Genomic DNA, 20,179 nt, shown 5'->3' with positions numbered 1-20,179 from the left:
AGCTTTTGGTTGAATAATGGTTTAATCAACACAATATATTTATCCACTTATGATTTAGCAACACGTCAATTTTTTTTATTTAAAAATGTTAAATGACTAAATACAAATTTCAACATATAAGTAACATGTTTAAAGCAAATCCATTTATATTAGCTATTATGAGAACCTTCAATGAAGTAGCTGATCACTTGAGCTCCAGCAATACATGAAACATCGTTTATAAACTCTAAATTATAAATATAAGGGAATGGTCGAAGGCTATGATACGAGCCTCGACTATCTCTCATGCGTCTATAATTCAAATACCACACCTTACACTCCGGGGAATTGAACCCCATACCAGATGAGACATATAGCTCACAATCAAATGCCCGACCAATTGATCGAGTACGAGGATGACAGGTTTTGACTTGGTGGTGGGATTAGTTGAAAATTTTCACATGATTCGAATTTACAGTTTTATTTATTTATTTATTTATTTTTATTTTTTTGCTTTTGATTTGGAGTTTGGGATTGTTTGAAAATTTTCATAATTCGATTTTACAGTTCCTAGTTATTTAGCTTGAATGAAATTGCAAACATTGGGTTTAGAAAAATATGTTTTGAAGATTTACAAACACATAACATTTTGAACTTTACACGTCACATTACCTATGCATTAAAAATATATATATATTTCACTTTTAAAAATTAGGTGTTAGATGTGCAATTACAAATGAATTGGGTGGCATGCCCCCTTTCTCCCAACATGCTATGTATGAAATGTGAAGTATTTAATTATCTTGTGACCATTGAGCTTTTGGTTGAATAATGGTTTAATCAACACAATATATTTATCCACTTATGATTTAGCAACACGTCAATTTTTTTTATTTAAAAATGTTAAATGACTAAATACAAATTTCAACATATAAGTAACATGTTTAAAGCAAATCCATTTATATTAGCTATTATGAGAACCTTCAATGAAGTAGCTGATCACTTGAGCTCCAGCAATACATGAAACATCGTTTATAAACTCTAAATTATAAATATAAGGGAATGGTCGAAGGCTATGATACGAGCCCCGACTATCTCTCATGCGTCTATAATTCGAATACCACACCTTACACTCGGGGGCATTGAACCCCATACCAGATGAGACATATAGCTGACAATCAAATGCCCGACCAATTGATCGAGTACGAGGAGCATATATATATATATATATGGAAATAAAATTTAAACACGCGTTTGATGCAGTTCAGCTTGATTGGCCAATATAAAATAATAAGTATAAAGATATTACAACCTTGTTGTTAGGCATTATTTGCAGTCTTGTGGGCTGCATCATTATGAAGCACTCAAAATAGAAAATAAACAAGCATCAAAATAACAAAACTTTAAGATAGTTTCAGATGAAATTATATTTTGCCTCCACAACATCGGGGAATAGTGAATAGCCAGAAATCACCTAGCTTGACTTCACTGTGGCAGAGTTGATGATGTCCAGAAATTCAGGCTGTGCAATCAAAATAGAGGAAATAAAACATTAAAACTAAGGTTGACATCAAAACTATATTAAAGAATAGTTTCTGTAAAATTGATGAAATTTCAATCAAGTTAGAAATTGCATGAAAACATGATGTGGAAATTGGAATGCTGCATACAGTTAGAAGTGATTTACAAAAAAGGGCATTTACATACACACGATCCAATTTTAAAAGATTTAGCACCTTCATCTTTTAATCTTCATGTTATTTACCAAATCCTAGTCGAGTTAAATCCAATTTGTAACCAAACAGCCCCTTAGTGTGTAATTTCAGCATCACAACTTAAAATCTCTGATATGTAACAAAACCAATGAACAAGATGAAGATTCACAAATAACGGTCCAATTAGAATAACATTTATTGAAGATAAAAATAATAAACAATAGGCTTATTTATTCAGCAGATTCAATCAAAGATGAGAGATCAGGAATAAAAATAGATCAAAGCGAAGAAATTTGAAAAGCTATTTATTATTCAGAAAGTTTATTAAAAAATTAACACTTCAACACTACTCGTTAAGGCAAATGAAAATTAATAAAACTGATGCTAAATTGTTGGTATAGGGCTAATGATAATAATGATAGCCTGGCAAAAGCTAAATGTGCCCCCTTATTTATTACTAATATTTTTGAGGCATTTATAAACATTCCACAAATCTTATATATTTACAGATCCCACGCCTATTCCTTCATATATATAGATAGAACGCACAAATCTTTGACATCAAATCACAACAAATACTAACTTTTTAAAAGTGAAATACCCATTTTCATGTATAGGTTTTTAATAACAAGGGCCTATAAATGTAGATATCAAACTTTAGGTATTAGACATGTAGATGCATAAGAGTTATGTGTTAAGTAAGTTTCCACATTTTATTGGCATATGTTGGAAACCTAGACCTCAAGTTTAGAAATATAGGATTCAGTAGGTGTTAACTTAGTGGTTGAAATAGGTAATAATAAAAAAAATTTGTGGGTGAATTAAATATATTAATGTGGATCAGAAGGTAAACCTTCAAAGATGCGCCACCAACAAGGAAGCCATCAACATCGGGCTGTCCAGCCAATTCCTTGGAGTTCGCCCCATTTACAGAACCTGCAAGAAGAGATTGGAAGCAAAAGCAATTATTTCAATGATTATAGGCGCATTTACAAACCTATCACACAATTCTAATGCATTAACATAGCTCACACCTAACTTTCATATTTACAAAAGCACATTCAAATTTTTAATACCACATAAAAATAAGCACAATAACGATTTTCCTAAAGTGAAATAGATTTAAAGCAACAAAGTGTTATGTATGTAAATATGAAATTTTAGGTGATAGATATGTAAATATATAAAAATTGTGTGCTAGGTATGTAAATTTCCCATGATTATAATACAAAGTTTCATGATATAAAAACATGTGCAAGCTTGAACATTATCCGCGACAATGGGTACTAAAGTCCAGCATAGAAGGATTTCTAGAATACTATGAAAAGATTAAAATGAGAGATATTAAGTACCTCCATAAATGATCCTAGTGGATTCAGAAACTTCAGCACTCACGTTTTCCAAAAGCCACTTCCGCAGTTCAAAATGAACCTAATGAATAAAAATAACAGCCGATGAGAAAACACAAGTTGGAAAAAGAATTTAAGAAAATTCCAAAGATACACCAAAGGTGGTGAATGAAGTGCAGGATTTAAATGATCCAATAAATAAACAATTTTGGGCATATGCTTAGGGCTGTAAATCAACCAAGTTCAGTTGATTAGAATCTTGTTCAAGTTCATAATATAATTTACTTTTCAATTTTGGACCAAGCATATATATGGCTCGAGGTTTGAAAATCTCATCCAAATTTGTTTATTAGTTTTTTATTACAGATTTTGAGCTATAATAGAGCTTTAATTAAGAATAATTATATGTTTGATGCTAATAATTTAAACATATAGCCTAATGGCGGAAGCATAAATGTATTTATACATTTTAAGCAAAATTAGCATACATCCTAAATGGTATTATTTAAACTTTTTGGTAAAGTAAATTTAACAAGAAAATTATTAAATTTGCATAGCTATTCATTTGTTATTTTCATCATAGCTATAGCTTAATAAAATAAATTTAAGAATTGATACAAGAACATCGAAAAAGCAATCAAATAAATATTATGTCATCATTAAATGAGCACGTTGTCTAACTTTAGTGCAATACTCAACCAAGTAATATATGAGCATATGCATGAACATAAATAAATATGTGAATCAATGTTCAATCTCATGAGATTTTAAAATTTTGATTGCACTTGTTTAATTATTCAAATAACTGACCATAAACAATCCTCATACAAAAAAGCATCAAGTCATTCTACGTGTGCATCTCTTCACTTACAACTCTCCGTATGCTTCTTCACTTACAACTCTCCGTATGCTTCAATCAAAAAATCATGAACTACCACTTTGGTATCAAACAAAGGAAAATAAAAGGCGACAAATACAGATAAATCGATGTAAGATTTCAGTAGAATTTACCTCTTGGGCCTGAGCTGGGGTTGCAACCTTGCCGGTTCCAATAGCCCAAACTGGCTCATAGGCGATAACTACATTTTTCCAATCAGAAATCCTTTCTGCAAGAAAGCATTCAATTAACAAAACAGCACAGCGAAGCTGCAGTGAGATTATGATTGGATGAAAACTAAAAAATATTATCATTATTTTATTTGAATGAGAAAAGGAAAGATGAAAAGTAAATACTAAAATAAAGCAGATGGCTCATTGAAGCAAATCATCTATCATGGTTATGTAGCAGTTATTGTCTGCATCCAAATGTAAAATAAGAATATTCCCAATATCACGCCCTGCTAGGGGTGTAAACGAGCCGAGCACGAGCTGTGTTCGGCTCGTTTATATTTCGAGCTCAAAAAGTGTGTTCGTGTTCGACTCGTTTGCTTAACGAGCCGAACACGAGCTGTTCACGAACAAAGAGTCCTTTTAACAACCCTAATCATGTAGTCATAAAACAATAAGGGATTGAACAAGGTTTAAAAAATTGTTATTTATATTAAAACAACATTTGAATCTAATTTAATAATTTTTATTCTATTTTCTTAATCAATATTTTAATTGGTTATAAATCTTTGTAGCCTTGTAGTCAATTATATTTTCTTAAAATACTACTTAATATATAAACTTGACGAGTAGTATTTCGAGCCAAAATGAGCTAAACACGAACGAACACATATTAGTTCGTGTTTGGCTCATTAACTTATCGAACGAAATTAACGAGCCGAACACGAGTTGTTAACGAGTCGAACACGAGCTGTTCACGAACAACGAGCCGTTTTGACAGCCCTACGACCTGCATATATCATGGATGATTTAGTTATCACCTACTAAATTGTCTATTGAAATATATTGAGTATTTATGGTAACACAATCATCTTAATATTGACTCTTGGTGGGCCTACGACTTATTATTATGTTTAAATTCCAAAAGTTCACTATATGATTGCCATGAATTCTAACTCACACTAAACTGAAATCAATTTGCTTTAACACTAGGATTAAAATCAAAATCAAGTTGCTTTGATTAGGGGATTAATCTCTAGTGAGAAGCTTGATTTAACCTTAATTTCACTTGATATATTTAAATATACATCTTCATACATCTAAACCCACTCACACTCACACTCATGCATGGGCACATATCATTCATATATACAAATATAAAACTTTATAAAAAAAATAATAAATACAAATGCTTGCATATATAGATTACATATATATATATATATATATAATATATATATTGGTTGGCATACCTGGTGGGAAGACCTCTCAGGTGGGAGGTTTGAATCCCCTATTGGCAACGTAAGCCTTAAGAAGGATGATACTCGAATTGTTATGCACATTAGAAGTGGTTGGAGGCTCGTATAATAGCCTCTTTTGATATTTTCAATAGTAAAAAAATTCTATTTTCAATCATTTCAAGTAAAAACTTAAATTTCGATTAAATAAATTGTTTTACTCCACCACAAAATTTTAATTTTGAGTAGATCATGCCCCACTCAAACCCAACTCAATATCACCAAAAGTGGGACATGCATGAGACGTGAGTTCTAACAAATCATTATCATCATGAAATATCACACTCAAGCTTCCTAAATTATTTTGGCATGGGTCAGTTGGCATATTATCTAAAACACTACTGAAGCATTATCAAAGTGCCCAAATGGCACTTAGTTTCATAGTTCTCTAAATCTCTTCCTTTTTATCCACTACAATTACTAAATGGGTTAAACATACAGCACAAAACTCGTAAAATATTGTCCTTTATGTTGCATGTGTCACTAGGCCCTAAATGTAGGGACATAGATGCAAATTTTTCTTCTTGATATGAAATCTCTATCATGTGTTAATTATATATCAGTGGCCCATTAAAATTCATAGTAGGAGGTCAAAATGAAGATTGTTTGATAAAATATATAAGTACAAAAGTAAATCCAAAACATGATAACAAGAAGGTAGATCTAGCAAGCATCTCCAAAAATCATTCTCCTCAATTTCATCTCCTGAAATATTCCTGTATCTTTCGCAACAGATGCAAAAAAAATATGATGCGAGGGCAACACCAACAAGAGATTATTGTGGATAAGAAACTGTAATAAACTACTTTCATGACACACCCAAGCAAGCGTACTCAAGAATATGTTGGGGTGCAACTAGGACAGTAAACGAGCCGAGCTTGAGCGAGCATGGGCTTGGCTCATGTTCGGCTCGTTTGAAATTTCTCATGTTCGAAATAAGCTTGTACTTGAAATCGGATCGTGTCCGAAATTGGTGCGTGTTCAGTTCGATTTAAATATTCTAGATTGTGCCCGACTCAAAATTGGCTCATTAAAATTAATTAGAAAAAATAGAAGTAGGGTGTTAGATTCAAAATTGCACCCACTCTGTGCAATACAAGACGCAAAACCATTTGACAACATGAGCCGTTACGATTTAAAATTATCTATATATATATATATATATATATATTATATATATATAAATAATATATATATAATATTATATTATATAAATAACATATATAATTTATTTATTTCAAGCTAAAATGAGCCAAACACGAGTGAACAAAGAGTTGTTCTTGTTCGGCCTGTTTATAATTAGAGCTTCAAAAATTTGTTCATGTTCGGCTCGTTGACTAATGAATGAGCCGAACAAGAGTTGTTTGTGAACAACGAGCTTTTTTGACAGCCCTAGATGCAACAAAGTATATGACGCTACCACTACCCCAAACAAGGCCTTAACAATGACAAAACTGCAAATGAACAAAGGCATTACGATCTTATAAAAAAAATTTTAAGAAAAAAATCTGAGTAAAAATTTGCTTAAACCATTAATATACATTATTATGAGAAATTTTGTGTAAGACTTCCATCGACAACTGTAAGTGATTCTGCCCCAAAACTAGGTGTTGTAAGGGTCCACTGCAGCTATTATACTGTTAACTATACTCATATTTCTGCAAATTGGATTCAGATGCAATTAGACCCTCTATGTACGGGCATTTATGAGACTTATTCTTTCTTAACATAAAATCTGTACCATTTATAACAGTGATCCATTAATTTTCCCATGAATAATAGTTGGGGGTGAAAATGATTGATGTTTGATAACACATATAATAGTAACTAAATCGAAAACATGAAAATAAGACTAGTAAATCTAGCAAAGCATTTTTGACAATCATTTTCCTTGGGCTTCATCTTCCGTGACATTCCTAGGCACATCGCAACAGGTGCTATAAAGACAAGCGAAAGCTACACCAAACTAGAGATTATTGCTGCCAACGAGATTACCACAATGCAAAAAATGCACTTAAAAATGATAATATTGCAAATAAAAAAAGACATTGTGATCCTACTGAGGTATGTTTTGCAAAAAAAAATCCTAGTAAAAATCTGATTTAAACAATGGTTGCCAACAAGATGAAAAAGTTTAAGATATAGATTAATAAAGACATCAAAAGACAATGAATGTAAAGAAGGCACAAAGTAGATATGCATTCACCTGCAATAGCCTTTGTCTGTGCAGCAACAACATCCACAGTTGAACCTGATTCTCGTTGCTCGAGGGTCTCACCAACACAAGCAATCACTTTCAAACCTTGAGAAAGTGCATATGCAACTTTATCTCCCACGAACTACAACAAATTGAAATAAAAAAAAGATCTAAACAAGCTGCAACGATTATAGAACAAATTGAACTCACAATCATCATACACATTAACTATTTTACTCAGAAGAGAATTCTGCTAACCCAAATTAAGTGTATCAGATACATATATGCAATAAACAATAATGTGGAACATCTGAGATGTGAAAATGTGAAAAAAATTGAAGGAACAAACCTCATTGGATTCACCAAGTAAAGACCTCCTTTCAGAATGGCCAACAATTACCCAGGGAATGCCTAGATTCACAAGAATCTCAGCACTGCATGAAAAAAGTTTCCAAGAAAAAAAGGACAAGTCATCTCACAATTTTAAGCACGTTGACTGTAAGGATTAATTAAATAAGAGATAGATTGATAAACTGAAGGTGTCATTTTGTTTGCTGTCCTGGCGACCCCAACACAAAGTGGCAACAACAAGTACCGCAATACAACAATAAATAATTCTCTCTGATAGATTATGACAAGTGATTTAAGTTAGGAAGATTTTCAGCGTCTCCTCGTCTTTCTTGAACTAAATGTAACCCAAGTCTTACAATGCTACAATGCTACAAGAACAGATGATAAAACAAGCACTCAATCCCAACAACACTGAATTACAATATAGTACAACCGACAAAAAATGCATAAGAAAATCACCAGCAACTCCAAAGAGAAGGCTATTGTTGAATTTATGTTGTAGCACCAAAATGACACAAGGAAACATGGAGCACAACAAATCTTGCAGCCCAGTAACTAGCAGCACCAAAGGCCAAAATAGCAAAGTCCAAGGGACTGAATTCATCCAGTAGTTATAACCTTACAATGAATTGATCCAAACCAAAGAATCTACCACATACTGAAACAGGGAGCTAGAACACCTGAACTAGGGAATCCAAGAGCTAAGTTGAAACAATTTTAAGGGTCAATAGAATCTGATGAGATAATCAATATAATATTGAGCACACCTCGTTGTCATAGGAATCAACATCATAAACAACCTACAACAAAATAACTAGAAAACATAAATGAAAACAACTAAATATAATCAATGAATATGATTTACATAACGAAACCGCATTGATTTCAGATTTGCTTCAGGATTTAACCATAAATGAGTAGACTACAAATTGCAGAAAATAACTTCCATAAGCAAAAATAACATTGCACGCAATACTCAAAATAACAAAAATTCATAGGCTTGCCTACATATAGTTACGATAAGGCTAACGACAATGACCATAAATTTTAAATTAAATATACATCATGAAGTTTATAGTTACGTTCAATTTGAATTTTAAGTGGTCAAATACAAAGCAGAAAAGCCGAATTTGACGTCCCAACAATAGTGAATTACAATATTGAGCAATACCGATGATGTCCACATAGAACTGCTAAAAACAGGAAACACTTGGGTGGCAATGCTTCAGATTTCCAGATTTCAGTAAATAGTTGAGAAATATTTTCTTGAGATCCATCACACATGTAAATGGAGAAGTTTCATCCAGCTGTTCCACCCTTTCAACCAGGATTATCCCCTTCCTCAGCCACTCCACCTCACACAAACACAAAAGGAGGAAACACGGAATGTTGATGCCATAGTGCATGCACAACCTATTAGTAGAATCTTTTAAATATCCACGAAATAACTCCCATGTTTTTGTAGTTTTAAAAAAATAAAAATGGAAATTCTGGAAATTCTCACTCAAGTTGTTTTGCAACCTGAGAAAAGATAAAACTGAAAAAACAAAAAAATCCTTGAAGATGGCCATCTGAAAACATGTACCAACAATAATCATGATTGCAAATTGACAAAGGAATATTTATATAACAATGTGAAGATTTAGGATACCCGATCTCACCTGATCTCACCAGTGTATGCCCCTCCTTTCTTTACCCAGACATTTTGAGCAGCAACTTGAAAATCAGGACGCAGCAAACTTTGCACAAGTGGGAGAAACACAAAAGGGGGACTTACGACTACCTCTGGAAAACAAGAGAACATCAATAAGTAAACATGGTTAAAGCTCGGATTATGATTGATGATGTTAAGTTGAAATCATCAATACATATAAGTTCTTTCAAAAGAAAAAATGAACAAAAAAATTTATTATTTGTTCCATATAAATAAAATACAAATAAATAAGAGAGCTTTAAAAAAATAAACACAAGGATGTGGCTTGGATTGAAATAAAAACCCTATTGAGAGTTAAAGAATATAATATCTTGGAATAGAATGGTTAGAAAATCAATTTAAATACATTCTAAAAACTAAGAAGATGAAAAACACTAGGAGAAGTCATTCTATATAGTATTTAGGAAGAAAAGAGAAGTTTAAGGTTGTGTAAAATATGAAAGAATCGAATTTACAAGTCACAAAATGAAGTCATGGAAGCAGGTGATAAAATAAGATTTTAGAAAAATTAAGGGTCTGTTTGGGGCAGTGATGTTTTGAAAACGCACCTGAACTGTTTGGGTAAACTATGTTTTGAAAACGCACCTGAACTGTTTAGGTAAACTGCGTTTTGACAGCTTATGTGTTTTGAAAACGCTGAAAGCAGTATTTTCACACCGCACCTATCTAGGTGTGGTGCCAGCTTTCAGGTAGCAGTCTGAATTTTCTAACAAAAATTAAAATTTCTAATAGTCACCGCACCTAGCTTATCAGCAGATTATTCAATAAGCTGCAGCTGCTCCAAACATACCCTAAATCAATACCAAATAATCAACTTGATTTTAAAAAGAAAGATTCATAAGGAGACATTTTTTATGCAAAGCTACTAATTGAAGATTATGCAAAACAACAAAACAATATCCACTTGCTTTATTGATCGTGAAAATATAAGTATATATAATAGAATATTACGAGAATTGAAGAGCATTAAGGAGATGTGTATATCAAAATTATAACAAAGTTATTAAATCTGCCATATACCCTTTAACTTTAAATGTAAAGTAAATGCGATCTCCATTTGTATTCACCGCCATCCTTTTATCTTATACTGAAACAAGAAATTTAATTATTATATTACAAAAAATATAAATAAAGGAATGAAGGGCACATATTGCATAATGGAGAAGACGTAGGCCTTCTAAACATTTGCTACAGGTCTTCAACCTATTCATGCATGATGGGGCACCGGCTTGTATTAATAGTTGTGTAGTGACAAAAGACTTCAATCAAATATTTGCATCTAATCATTTATCATTTTTTATTTGTTACAAAATTTCAATAAAAGATTCAAGATAAGATTTTTAGTTTACAGTACTTAAATATGTAAATTATACATGTGGGAATCTTTTGATTTAAAGTTGGATATTTTTTATAAAATAATTTTACTGCGAATTAAATTAGTTGTAAAAAGGGAGAAAGGCACATTTGGTATGTCTGTATGTAAGTCTTGTATTAATAGTTGTGTAGTGACAAAAGACTTCAATCAAATATTTGCATCAAATCATTTACCATTTTTTAAAGATAAGATTTTTAGTTTACAGTACTTGAATATGTAAATTGTACATGTGGGAATCTTTTGCTTTAAAGTTGGATAGTTTTTATAAAAAAGGAGAAAGGCACATTTGGTATGTATGTATGTATGCATGCATGCATGATGCATGCATGTATGTAATGTATGTATGTATGTATGTATGTGTGTGTGTGTATTATGTATGTAATGTATGTATGTCTGTCTGTATGTATGTGTGTGTGTGTATGTATGTATGTGTGTATGTGTGTATGTGTGTATGTGTGTATGTGTGTATGTGTGTATGTGTGTGTGTGTATGTGTGTATGTGTGTATGTATGTATGTATGTAAGTATGTCTGTGTGTCTGTGTGTATGTCTGTATTTATGTGTATGTGTGTGTGTATGTGTACGTCTGTGTGTGTGTGTTACGTCTGTGTGTGTGTGTGTACGTCTGTGTGTGTGTGTGTGTGTGTGTGCTGTGTGTATGTGTACGTCTGTGTGTGTGTGTGTGTGCGTTTGTGTGTGTGTGTGTGTCTGTGTGTGTGTGTGTGTATGTATGTATTAACATAACCTTAATGATTTTATATTCTAGATAACACGGATTTTATATTCTAGATAACACAGTTATTCAAAAAACAATGTTATCATACTTAAAAAATGAACTGTTATTTAAAAAAACCAATGGTGATTTAGATCTTTTTTTCCACTTTTGAAACTAACAAGATTGATGTATGTATGTATGTGTGTGTATATGTGTGTCTGTATGTATGTCTGTATGTATGTCTGTGTGTATGTGTGTGTGTGTATGTGTGTATGTGTCTATGTGTATGTCTGTGTGTATGTCTGTCTGTGTGTATGTCTGTGTGTATGTCTGTGTGTGTGTGTGTGTGTATTACTTGAGGATTTTATATTCTAGATAACACAGTTATTCAAAAATCAATGTTATCATACTTAAAAAATGAACTGTTATTTAGAAAAACCAATGGTGATTTAGATTTTTTTTTTCACTTTTGAAACTAACAAGATTGATGTAATCAATATAAAGTTCAATTCCGTCGCCATTTTGATAATTTTAAAATTGAGAACTAAAGTTGCTCATATTGCATCAAACCAAACAACATTTATCATAAATAACATAAAATTATATTAATTAAAATATTAACCAAACAACTACTCAAAACCAAAGAATTAGATACAATAAAGTTCTTCGGAAATACAGCAAGATAAAAAGAACAACATGAAGAATTAAAGATGCACTTTTTACATTCTAATTAGATCGAATATTTTTTAGATTGAAGCATTAGGCAAAAGAGAAATCACTTTCAATAATATGACAGAGAGAATGTCATGATAGAAAACTGTTAAATGTAGGAAGAAAAAAGTAAGAAATTATAATATTAGAAGGAACACTGAAAAAAATACAGATTACAAATAGGGGGTCTATAAATAGATTTGGGTGATTTGTTAAAAAGTGTAAAATATGAAGGGATGTGAATAAATAAGTAGAGCAAAAGAAAAGAATGTTATACGCTATACAAATAAATTTATATGAAATGTAAATAACATCGATTGTAAAATTCAACAGGAATAATTGGAAATCAAAGCGCCAACATCTAACAGTTGGAATATAGCTAATAAAGATGATTATTATGAATTTTACATGCAGTCAGTGAGAACGTTAAATCTCAGCTCTTCTGGTTACTTTCATTTGATGGTATAATGAAACAATACAGCAACAACAACAAGCATTTATTTCACTAAGTGGGGTTGGCTAATTGGATAATGTATGTAATATTAAAAATAAAAAAAAGAGCTTGATGAGTACGAGTATCTGTTGAAATGGTTCAATAAGATTGGCATTGCACGATAAAGAGATCAGTTTTCATCCATGTATTTGGGTCTTGAAATGTTTTCTACAAATTTCCAACATTTGACACGAATCTCGAAGCATAACACCGACATTGAGATAATTTTTTAAGCAAGAAACATTCAAGCTTCAATTAAGAGTCATCCAGAGTTCCGATTTCAGCAAAATTACAGTCAAATTGACCGGCTCAATGAGACAGACCCAATGATATCAAATTAGTTTAATCCGAGTTAAATCATGCTCGAAGTAAATCAATAAATCAAACTTGAAAGTTTTAAGGATATATTTAGAAGTCAAACGAATGACAAATCTAGCAAGCCTATAGTCGAATCGAGTGTCTCGACAGGACGAATCTAGCGAGCCCAAAATTGCTCAATTCTGACATCGTTAAGACAATCAAATGTCCATCAAATATCGTTCGGTCGAAGAAAGCTCTATTGACTGTCGATCAAGATGGTTCATACTTTTGTATTAATTGTAACCATAACATAATAGAACCCACCCCTCTCATGAAAGGGAGAAGATTTTAAGATATGAGGAAAAACTTGAAGTTTTGAGAAGGAATTGAAGTCCAACACTGCTCCTACCACCGTCGACCACCATTACCGTCGTCGACCATCATTGACCACAGTTGATTGTCATCGTTCATCATTGATCACCATTGACCAATGTTGATCGTCGTCGACCACCACCTGTCAGCCTTCACCGATCGCCATCAGCTGCCGCACACTTCTTACAAAGAGTTCATTCACACATCGACGTTATAATTCGAAAAAAAATGTAACATTTTCCGTCTGTGGGACAAGAGGTCTTCATAATCAACTTATAGTGAATTTTTACAGCTAGGTCAGACCTCATGACTTTTCCCTTTTACGGGTTTTCCATGTAAAAAATTCTGGTGTCACTACTGCTTGTTTTCTTTTATTTGGGTGTGTGTTGAATTCTCTTGCAATGCTAAGACGATAATTTATTATTCTGCCGTCGAAAAATTTCTAGAGCGCATCAGTTTAGCGTCGTCTGAGCATTCCCATCACTAAAATACTTGTAAGAATTATTTCATGACCATCAGACACAACACTCGCAACAGACAGAGCATCTAGCTCCAACAACCAACATTACTGAAAACAATCAAGGAGCTGAGATCATCAAGCCTCTGCATCCTCCTCTAGAATGCATTGCCCTGTTGAAGATGCAGAGCATCTAGCTCCAACAACGAACATTACTGAAGACAATCAAGGAGCTGAGATCATCAAGCCTCAGCATCCTCCTCTAGAATGCATTGCCCTGTTGAAGATGTCTTGGGTCATTATCTAGAAGATCGAGTACGTAAGATGGAAGAGTATCAACATAAGATCCTTCATCCCTTACACGAGGAACGACAACCATAGCCCAATGGAACTTACCATCAGTTCAACATTAAACAGGAAGTACCCACTCACCGGGTTTTTCTCCTAATAATGAAACCATTACTCTGTCGAGAGGAGATACCGATCTTCTCGACATTACAAGTTTCACTCAACTGTCTCATGCAACTCACCTAGCACCACCCCACCTTACTGTTACTTCTGTTGATATCATTCGAGAAGAGTTACGACGCCTGGTTCGGAAAGAATTCCCTCTGAATAAAAGGGATCGCTTCCATGCTCGTCGCAATATCAAAGAATTCTCTCCTTTGGCTGATGTCATTCTCCAAAACCCTATCCCAGTAGCTTTCAAACTCCCAAACATTGATTCTTATGAAGAGGTAACTCCCATACGAGCAAGTTGACCACTATCGAACAATCATCCACATTCACCATGCTCTTGATGTGCTTCTCTGTCAAGTGTTTCAGGTGACTCTCAAGGGTTAAGCTCACACATGGTTCTACTCTCTCCTGAGGGCACCTTCAACATCTTCAATGAGCTTGTCAGAATATTCGTAGAGCGGCTCATAACAAATAGAAGGATTATCAAAGATTCATCTCATTATTAGGGTTTTGCTATAATCTTCCGTAGGTTCTCCACTGAAGTTCGCCAGATTCCTGGAGTATATCCAGAGTTAATGAGATGAGTCTTTCTTGAAGGGTTCAGCTAGGACATTTATATTCATCATTGATGCGGGAGACAGTGTGTTCTTACGTTGATCTCATCCATCACGTCAGAGCTTAAATCTCTAGAACGAGACCATTATTGCACACAAGGAACAACTTGAGTGATTGGGGGGCAAGCGCAAAAATAACATCGGACATACTGATCAAATCTCACAGCGAAAAGATTCAGATCAAAAGAGAATCGTGAAGCCAAGATCAGAAAAAGAATACATGTCACGTGTCAATATTCTAATGGCCATCAAGAATGAAGAGGCTGGTAAGTGGTCAGGGCTGTTAAGAAATCCATATGGTAAAGACCAGTCTCAAAATTATCATTTCTACCGTGTAAAATGACATTCGATAAAAGATGTTTTCAATTAAAAAAAAATATTGAACTTCCGACATGCCAGATCACCTTGGTATCCACTTACAAGAACAAGGTGAGGGGAACAAGAAGAGAATCATTAGAGTTATCGAATAAGAAGTACATCACCAAATTATTATATTTGAGTAAATGACTGACTTATAAACTCCCAATTTTATTTTAGTGAAATTTTCATGTTAATTTAAACTGTAATTTCGGTGAAAATTTTAAATTTTCTCATGAAAAATTCTTGTGTAGAAAGTTCCCCTGAGGGCACGCGATAGACAAGACCATCATTCATGATGGAAGTCGAGCCCAGGAGACAAGACTCGATGAGAAACTACCACGCTCCTAGAAGTTGAGCCTGAGAGGCAAGGCTCGACGGGAAGATACAGTACTCCTGTAAATCAAGTCCAAGAGGCAAGACTCAGTGAGATGCTAAAATGTCACTGGAAGACTAGCCCAATAGTCAAGTCTCGATAGGAAGTTAGTAGTTGACAGAATCCTCACTAGAAAGACTCCACGAGAGCAAGTGGTTGACAGAGTCTCCACTCAAATATCTCAGAAAGCTACATGCCTCAAAAGACATAGGTACATCAAAAATTTTAGAAGACTATAAGCCGCAGAAACAACATATACATAAAAAACTCTCAGAAAACTGCAAGCCTTAGAAGGTACAGGCACATAAAAGACCTCAAAATACTATGAGCCTCAGAAGACACCGGTTCATTTCAAGCTCCTATAAGGCATAAGCCCAAGAGAGTGCAACCTCAGAATGCACGAGCAACAAAAAATACATGATTCTTCATTTTATAAAGTGTGTGTGCTAACTTTAATTGCAGAATTTCGTACGATTAAGAAATCACAACAACCTCAGAAGCAACGTTAAAGACGTATAAAAAAATATATTATCATCTAAAAAATATCACATCAGATGATTAAAAATGCTATAAATACTAACAAGAACTGGTACAAGAGCTATAAGTAATATCATCACTACAAGAGCATTAAAATCTCTCTTAAAGCGTGGCGGGAGAACTCTAGCATTTATTTATCTCCACTGAAATGCGCAACAAGTAAGAAGATCCCGAGTCACCTGATGGGCAGAGATGGAGATAACTTTCTTCATTTCACCGGCACGAAAGAAGATTTAATTGCTTCTCTGCTATACAGGATGATGATGATTTTATTATACTACAATGCAAAAGATACTGTTGCTCGTCTGTTATGTAGAAAGCGGACAACTTTCCTCTTCGCCTTGACGTAAAAGAATATCTCATTGCACGTCTGCTAAGCAAGACTGTGACGACTTTCTTTTTCTCCGCAACGTTAAATAAAATCTCGTTGCTTTCCTGTTATGTCAGACGAAGACGAATTTCCTCTTGGCCGCAACATGAAAGAAGATCTCGTTGCTCGCCTGCTACACAGGACAAGGACGACTTTTCTCTTAGCCGCAGCGTAAAATAAGATCTCGTTGCTCGTCTACTACGCAGTACAGACACGACTTTCCTCTTTGTCGCATCGTGAAAGAATATCCCATTGCTCGCCTACTACGCTGGACTTTCCTCTTGACCCCAACACTAAAGAAGATCACGCTGCTCGTCTGCTGCGCAGAATGAGAACGACTTCTTCTAGAAAATATCGCTAGTAGAAGGCTTCACCCTCCACCCTTCCTCTTTTTTTCTCCTTCTCCTTCTCCTCATTTGTGGTTATTCCCCTCATTCATGACCTCTATTTATAGGCTTAAGAGAGGGTCTAACATTAAGACAATTACTAAAATATAAATTAAAATCATCATCATTTTGTATTTCCAGCTTCTAGCCTTTGGCCTTCCAACTTATGCCTTATGACCTTCCGACATCCTCATTTCAAATAAAAAAAACTGAAAATCTTTTCATGTTCCCACATTTTAACTTTCTAAATTCTCTTAAGAAAATAATAATAAATGATAATTCAAATTAATTCTCTTATTCTTCGGGCTTCTAGCTTTTGACCTTCTGACTTCCGTCTTATGACCTTCCACCTTTCTCATTCCAAATTCAGAAAAAAAAAATTGTTTTCATTATTAAAAAAATCATTACAGTTATAGAAAAAAACACATTTGAATTTAATATTCATATTCTCACATTTCTTCTAGAATTTAATGGGTAGATAAATACAAATATTTCATATACACAAGCAGTTATCTATTTTTCATATTCTTGCCAGTCATAATTACAAAAAAAACGCATCAGGGAGAGCAACCAACATGTTGTGAATTATACGAAATTTGATGGGTTTTATTATGCAAACTTTTCAAATTTCTATATTTACTTTTTTTTCACAAAATCTGATAAATTCTCATATAAAATAAAATAAAATTTTTGTGAATGCAATCCAACTGAGTTGAGTTTGGTTTTCTAAAAATGCATAATGATATAAGAATCTTATATTCAAATAAACAGTAACATGTAATATTATAAAGACACACACACAATCACAAAAATTTGAGCTTGCGGGACTTTGGTATTTTCTACTGACGAAATTGGTCTCGCCCAAAAATAGAGGAAAACTAATACGCATCAATAAATTTTTAACATTTGACACGAATCTCAAAGCATGACACAGATCTTGAGACGATCTTTTAAGCAAGAAACATTCAAGCTTCAATTAAGAGTTATCCAAAGCTCTGATTTCAACAAAATTACAGTCAAACTTACCGATTCGATGAGACAGACCCAATGATAATAAATTAGTTCAATTCAAGTAAATCAAGCTCAGATCAATTTATTAAATTGCTCTTACAAAATTTTCGGACATAATTAAAAAGGTTAAACGAATGTTGAATCTAGCAAGCCTTTATTTGAATCAAACGTCTCGACAAGATGAATCCAACGAACCTAATATTACTCAATTATAACATTGTCAAGACACTCAAATGTTCATCAAATGTCGTCTTATCAAAGGAAGTTCTTCGAACTATCCGATCAAAGTGATTCATATGCTTGCATTAATTATACTCAGAACACTAATAATAAAGTTTCACCCCTCTCATGAGGGGGATATAGCTTGTGAACTGAGAAAAAACTTAAAGATTTGAGAATGAACGGAAGCCCAGCACTACTCCTGCTATCGTTGATTGTCGCTGACCGTCATTGACCTCTGCTGACCACATAGATCATCGTCGGTCGCCTTTGACCACCAACGACTGTCGTAAACCAACCCCTGTCGGCATCCACCGATTGTCATCAGTTGTCGTCACTTCTTACAACGAGTTAATTCACACGTCGATGTTGTAATTTAGAATATTTATTAACCACTTTAATGTTCGTGTGACAAAGTATCTTTATAATCAGCAATTTATAGTAAATTTTTACAACTGGGACAGACTCGATAGTTTTTTTTTTTCCTTTACGAGTTTTACATGTAAAAATTTATGGTGTCACTTTTGGTTGTTTTTTTTTACGTGAGTGTGTGTTGAATTCTCGTGCAACGCTAAGACGATAATATGTTAATTTGCCGCCATAAATTTTCTAGAACGCATCAGGTCTAAATCAAAATTATTCAGGCTATTATTCAGTTTGCATAAGGCAAAAAAGAAAATTAAAAACATTGCTACTTTATTATTAAAAAAAAAAACTGAGTTACCACTCCAAGCATGCTGAAAGAAAACTATGAAATGAAGCTTAGAAATTCAGCTTAGGAAGCTTCTATCAAGGGAGTTCAGAGAATTCAAGATATTTAAAATAAAGAAAAGGTAACCAGTTCACGGAATACTCCAATAAAACATCCAATTAAAAAAAAAAAAAATCATCAAACATTTAAATTTGAATGTCAAAATATGCATGAGAGGAAAAAAAACTAATAAAGCCATACCAACAACATCCTGTGAAGGAACCTTCCCATCATTCAACGTTGCTACAATTTTCTTAACCTCCTCCGTCGTTCCATTCTGCAAAATTCACAGGGAAAAGCAGGGCATGATTAAAATTTTCCTCTGTGAAATATTAATATGCAAATAACTCCACAGTACACGACCCAACACAAGACATTGAAAAACACCACCGATAACATGATCTAATGCACGGATAAGAATTAGGGTACATAGAATCGGTCCCAGATCCACCCAAAAAAAAAAATGGCATATACAATTTAAATTTCTTATCTAATGGTAAATTCGCTCAATCTTCCCAAAAAAAAGGGTAAAAATATGCAGATCGGGAAAATAACAGTTCACAGGGATGATTCAGCAATCGCATGCAGATAAAAAGTAAAACAAATCACCGATTAAAGTTGATGAACAACGGATCCCGGCGAACAAAAGGATAACAGATGTTAATGCACGCGACTGACTGAAAAAATAATGAGATGGACGATCTGAGTAAAAATAGATGCTAAAATGGATTAAATATGTTTAAATTGAGTAGGAGAAGAAGAGTTACGCATTTCCAGTTGCCGCCGACGAAGAATTTCCTGCCCATTGCTTTATGCTTAGAGGATTATGCGGCCGGCGGGACGACCCTTAAAACGTTTCTTTGGCTGAGAATGGAAGTACTCAAGATGGGGTTGTGATTTTATCGCGCCAGTGGTGCCCTCGGCATCGTAGTTTTACCATTATATCCTCAGCCATCGAACATGATTTTTTTTTCTGGCGATTTACATACATACCACCAAATCCTTATGTATTTACATATCTAACACC

The 20,179-nt window shown here is 33.7% G+C and overlaps 1 protein-coding gene across 1 annotated transcript; it reads right to left on the bottom strand.

Moving 5' to 3' along the window:
• Nucleotides 1–1,232: 1,232 nt before the first annotated feature.
• LOC110033971 (triosephosphate isomerase, cytosolic) lies at nucleotides 1,233–20,047 on the bottom strand. Its single transcript, XM_020738165.1, has 9 exons — nucleotides 19,920–20,047; nucleotides 19,354–19,429; nucleotides 9,598–9,721; nucleotides 7,935–8,019; nucleotides 7,595–7,727; nucleotides 4,055–4,149; nucleotides 3,047–3,125; nucleotides 2,548–2,630; nucleotides 1,233–1,501 (listed from the first exon to the last, which is right to left on the bottom strand). The coding sequence occupies exons 1-9, from the start codon at nucleotides 19,956–19,958 to the stop codon at nucleotides 1,454–1,456; spliced, it is 762 nt and encodes a 253-aa protein (XP_020593824.1). The 5' UTR covers nucleotides 19,959–20,047; the 3' UTR covers nucleotides 1,233–1,453.
• Between the last annotated feature and the right edge of the window lie 132 nt (nucleotides 20,048–20,179).

The sequence above is a fragment of the Phalaenopsis equestris genome, unplaced genomic scaffold (assembly GCF_001263595.1).
Source record: "Phalaenopsis equestris unplaced genomic scaffold, ASM126359v1 Scaffold001314, whole genome shotgun sequence".
NCBI lineage: Eukaryota > Viridiplantae > Streptophyta > Magnoliopsida > Asparagales > Orchidaceae > Phalaenopsis > Phalaenopsis equestris.
Note: the sequence above shows the minus strand (reverse complement) of the source record. Positions and strands in the feature narration are given on the sequence as shown.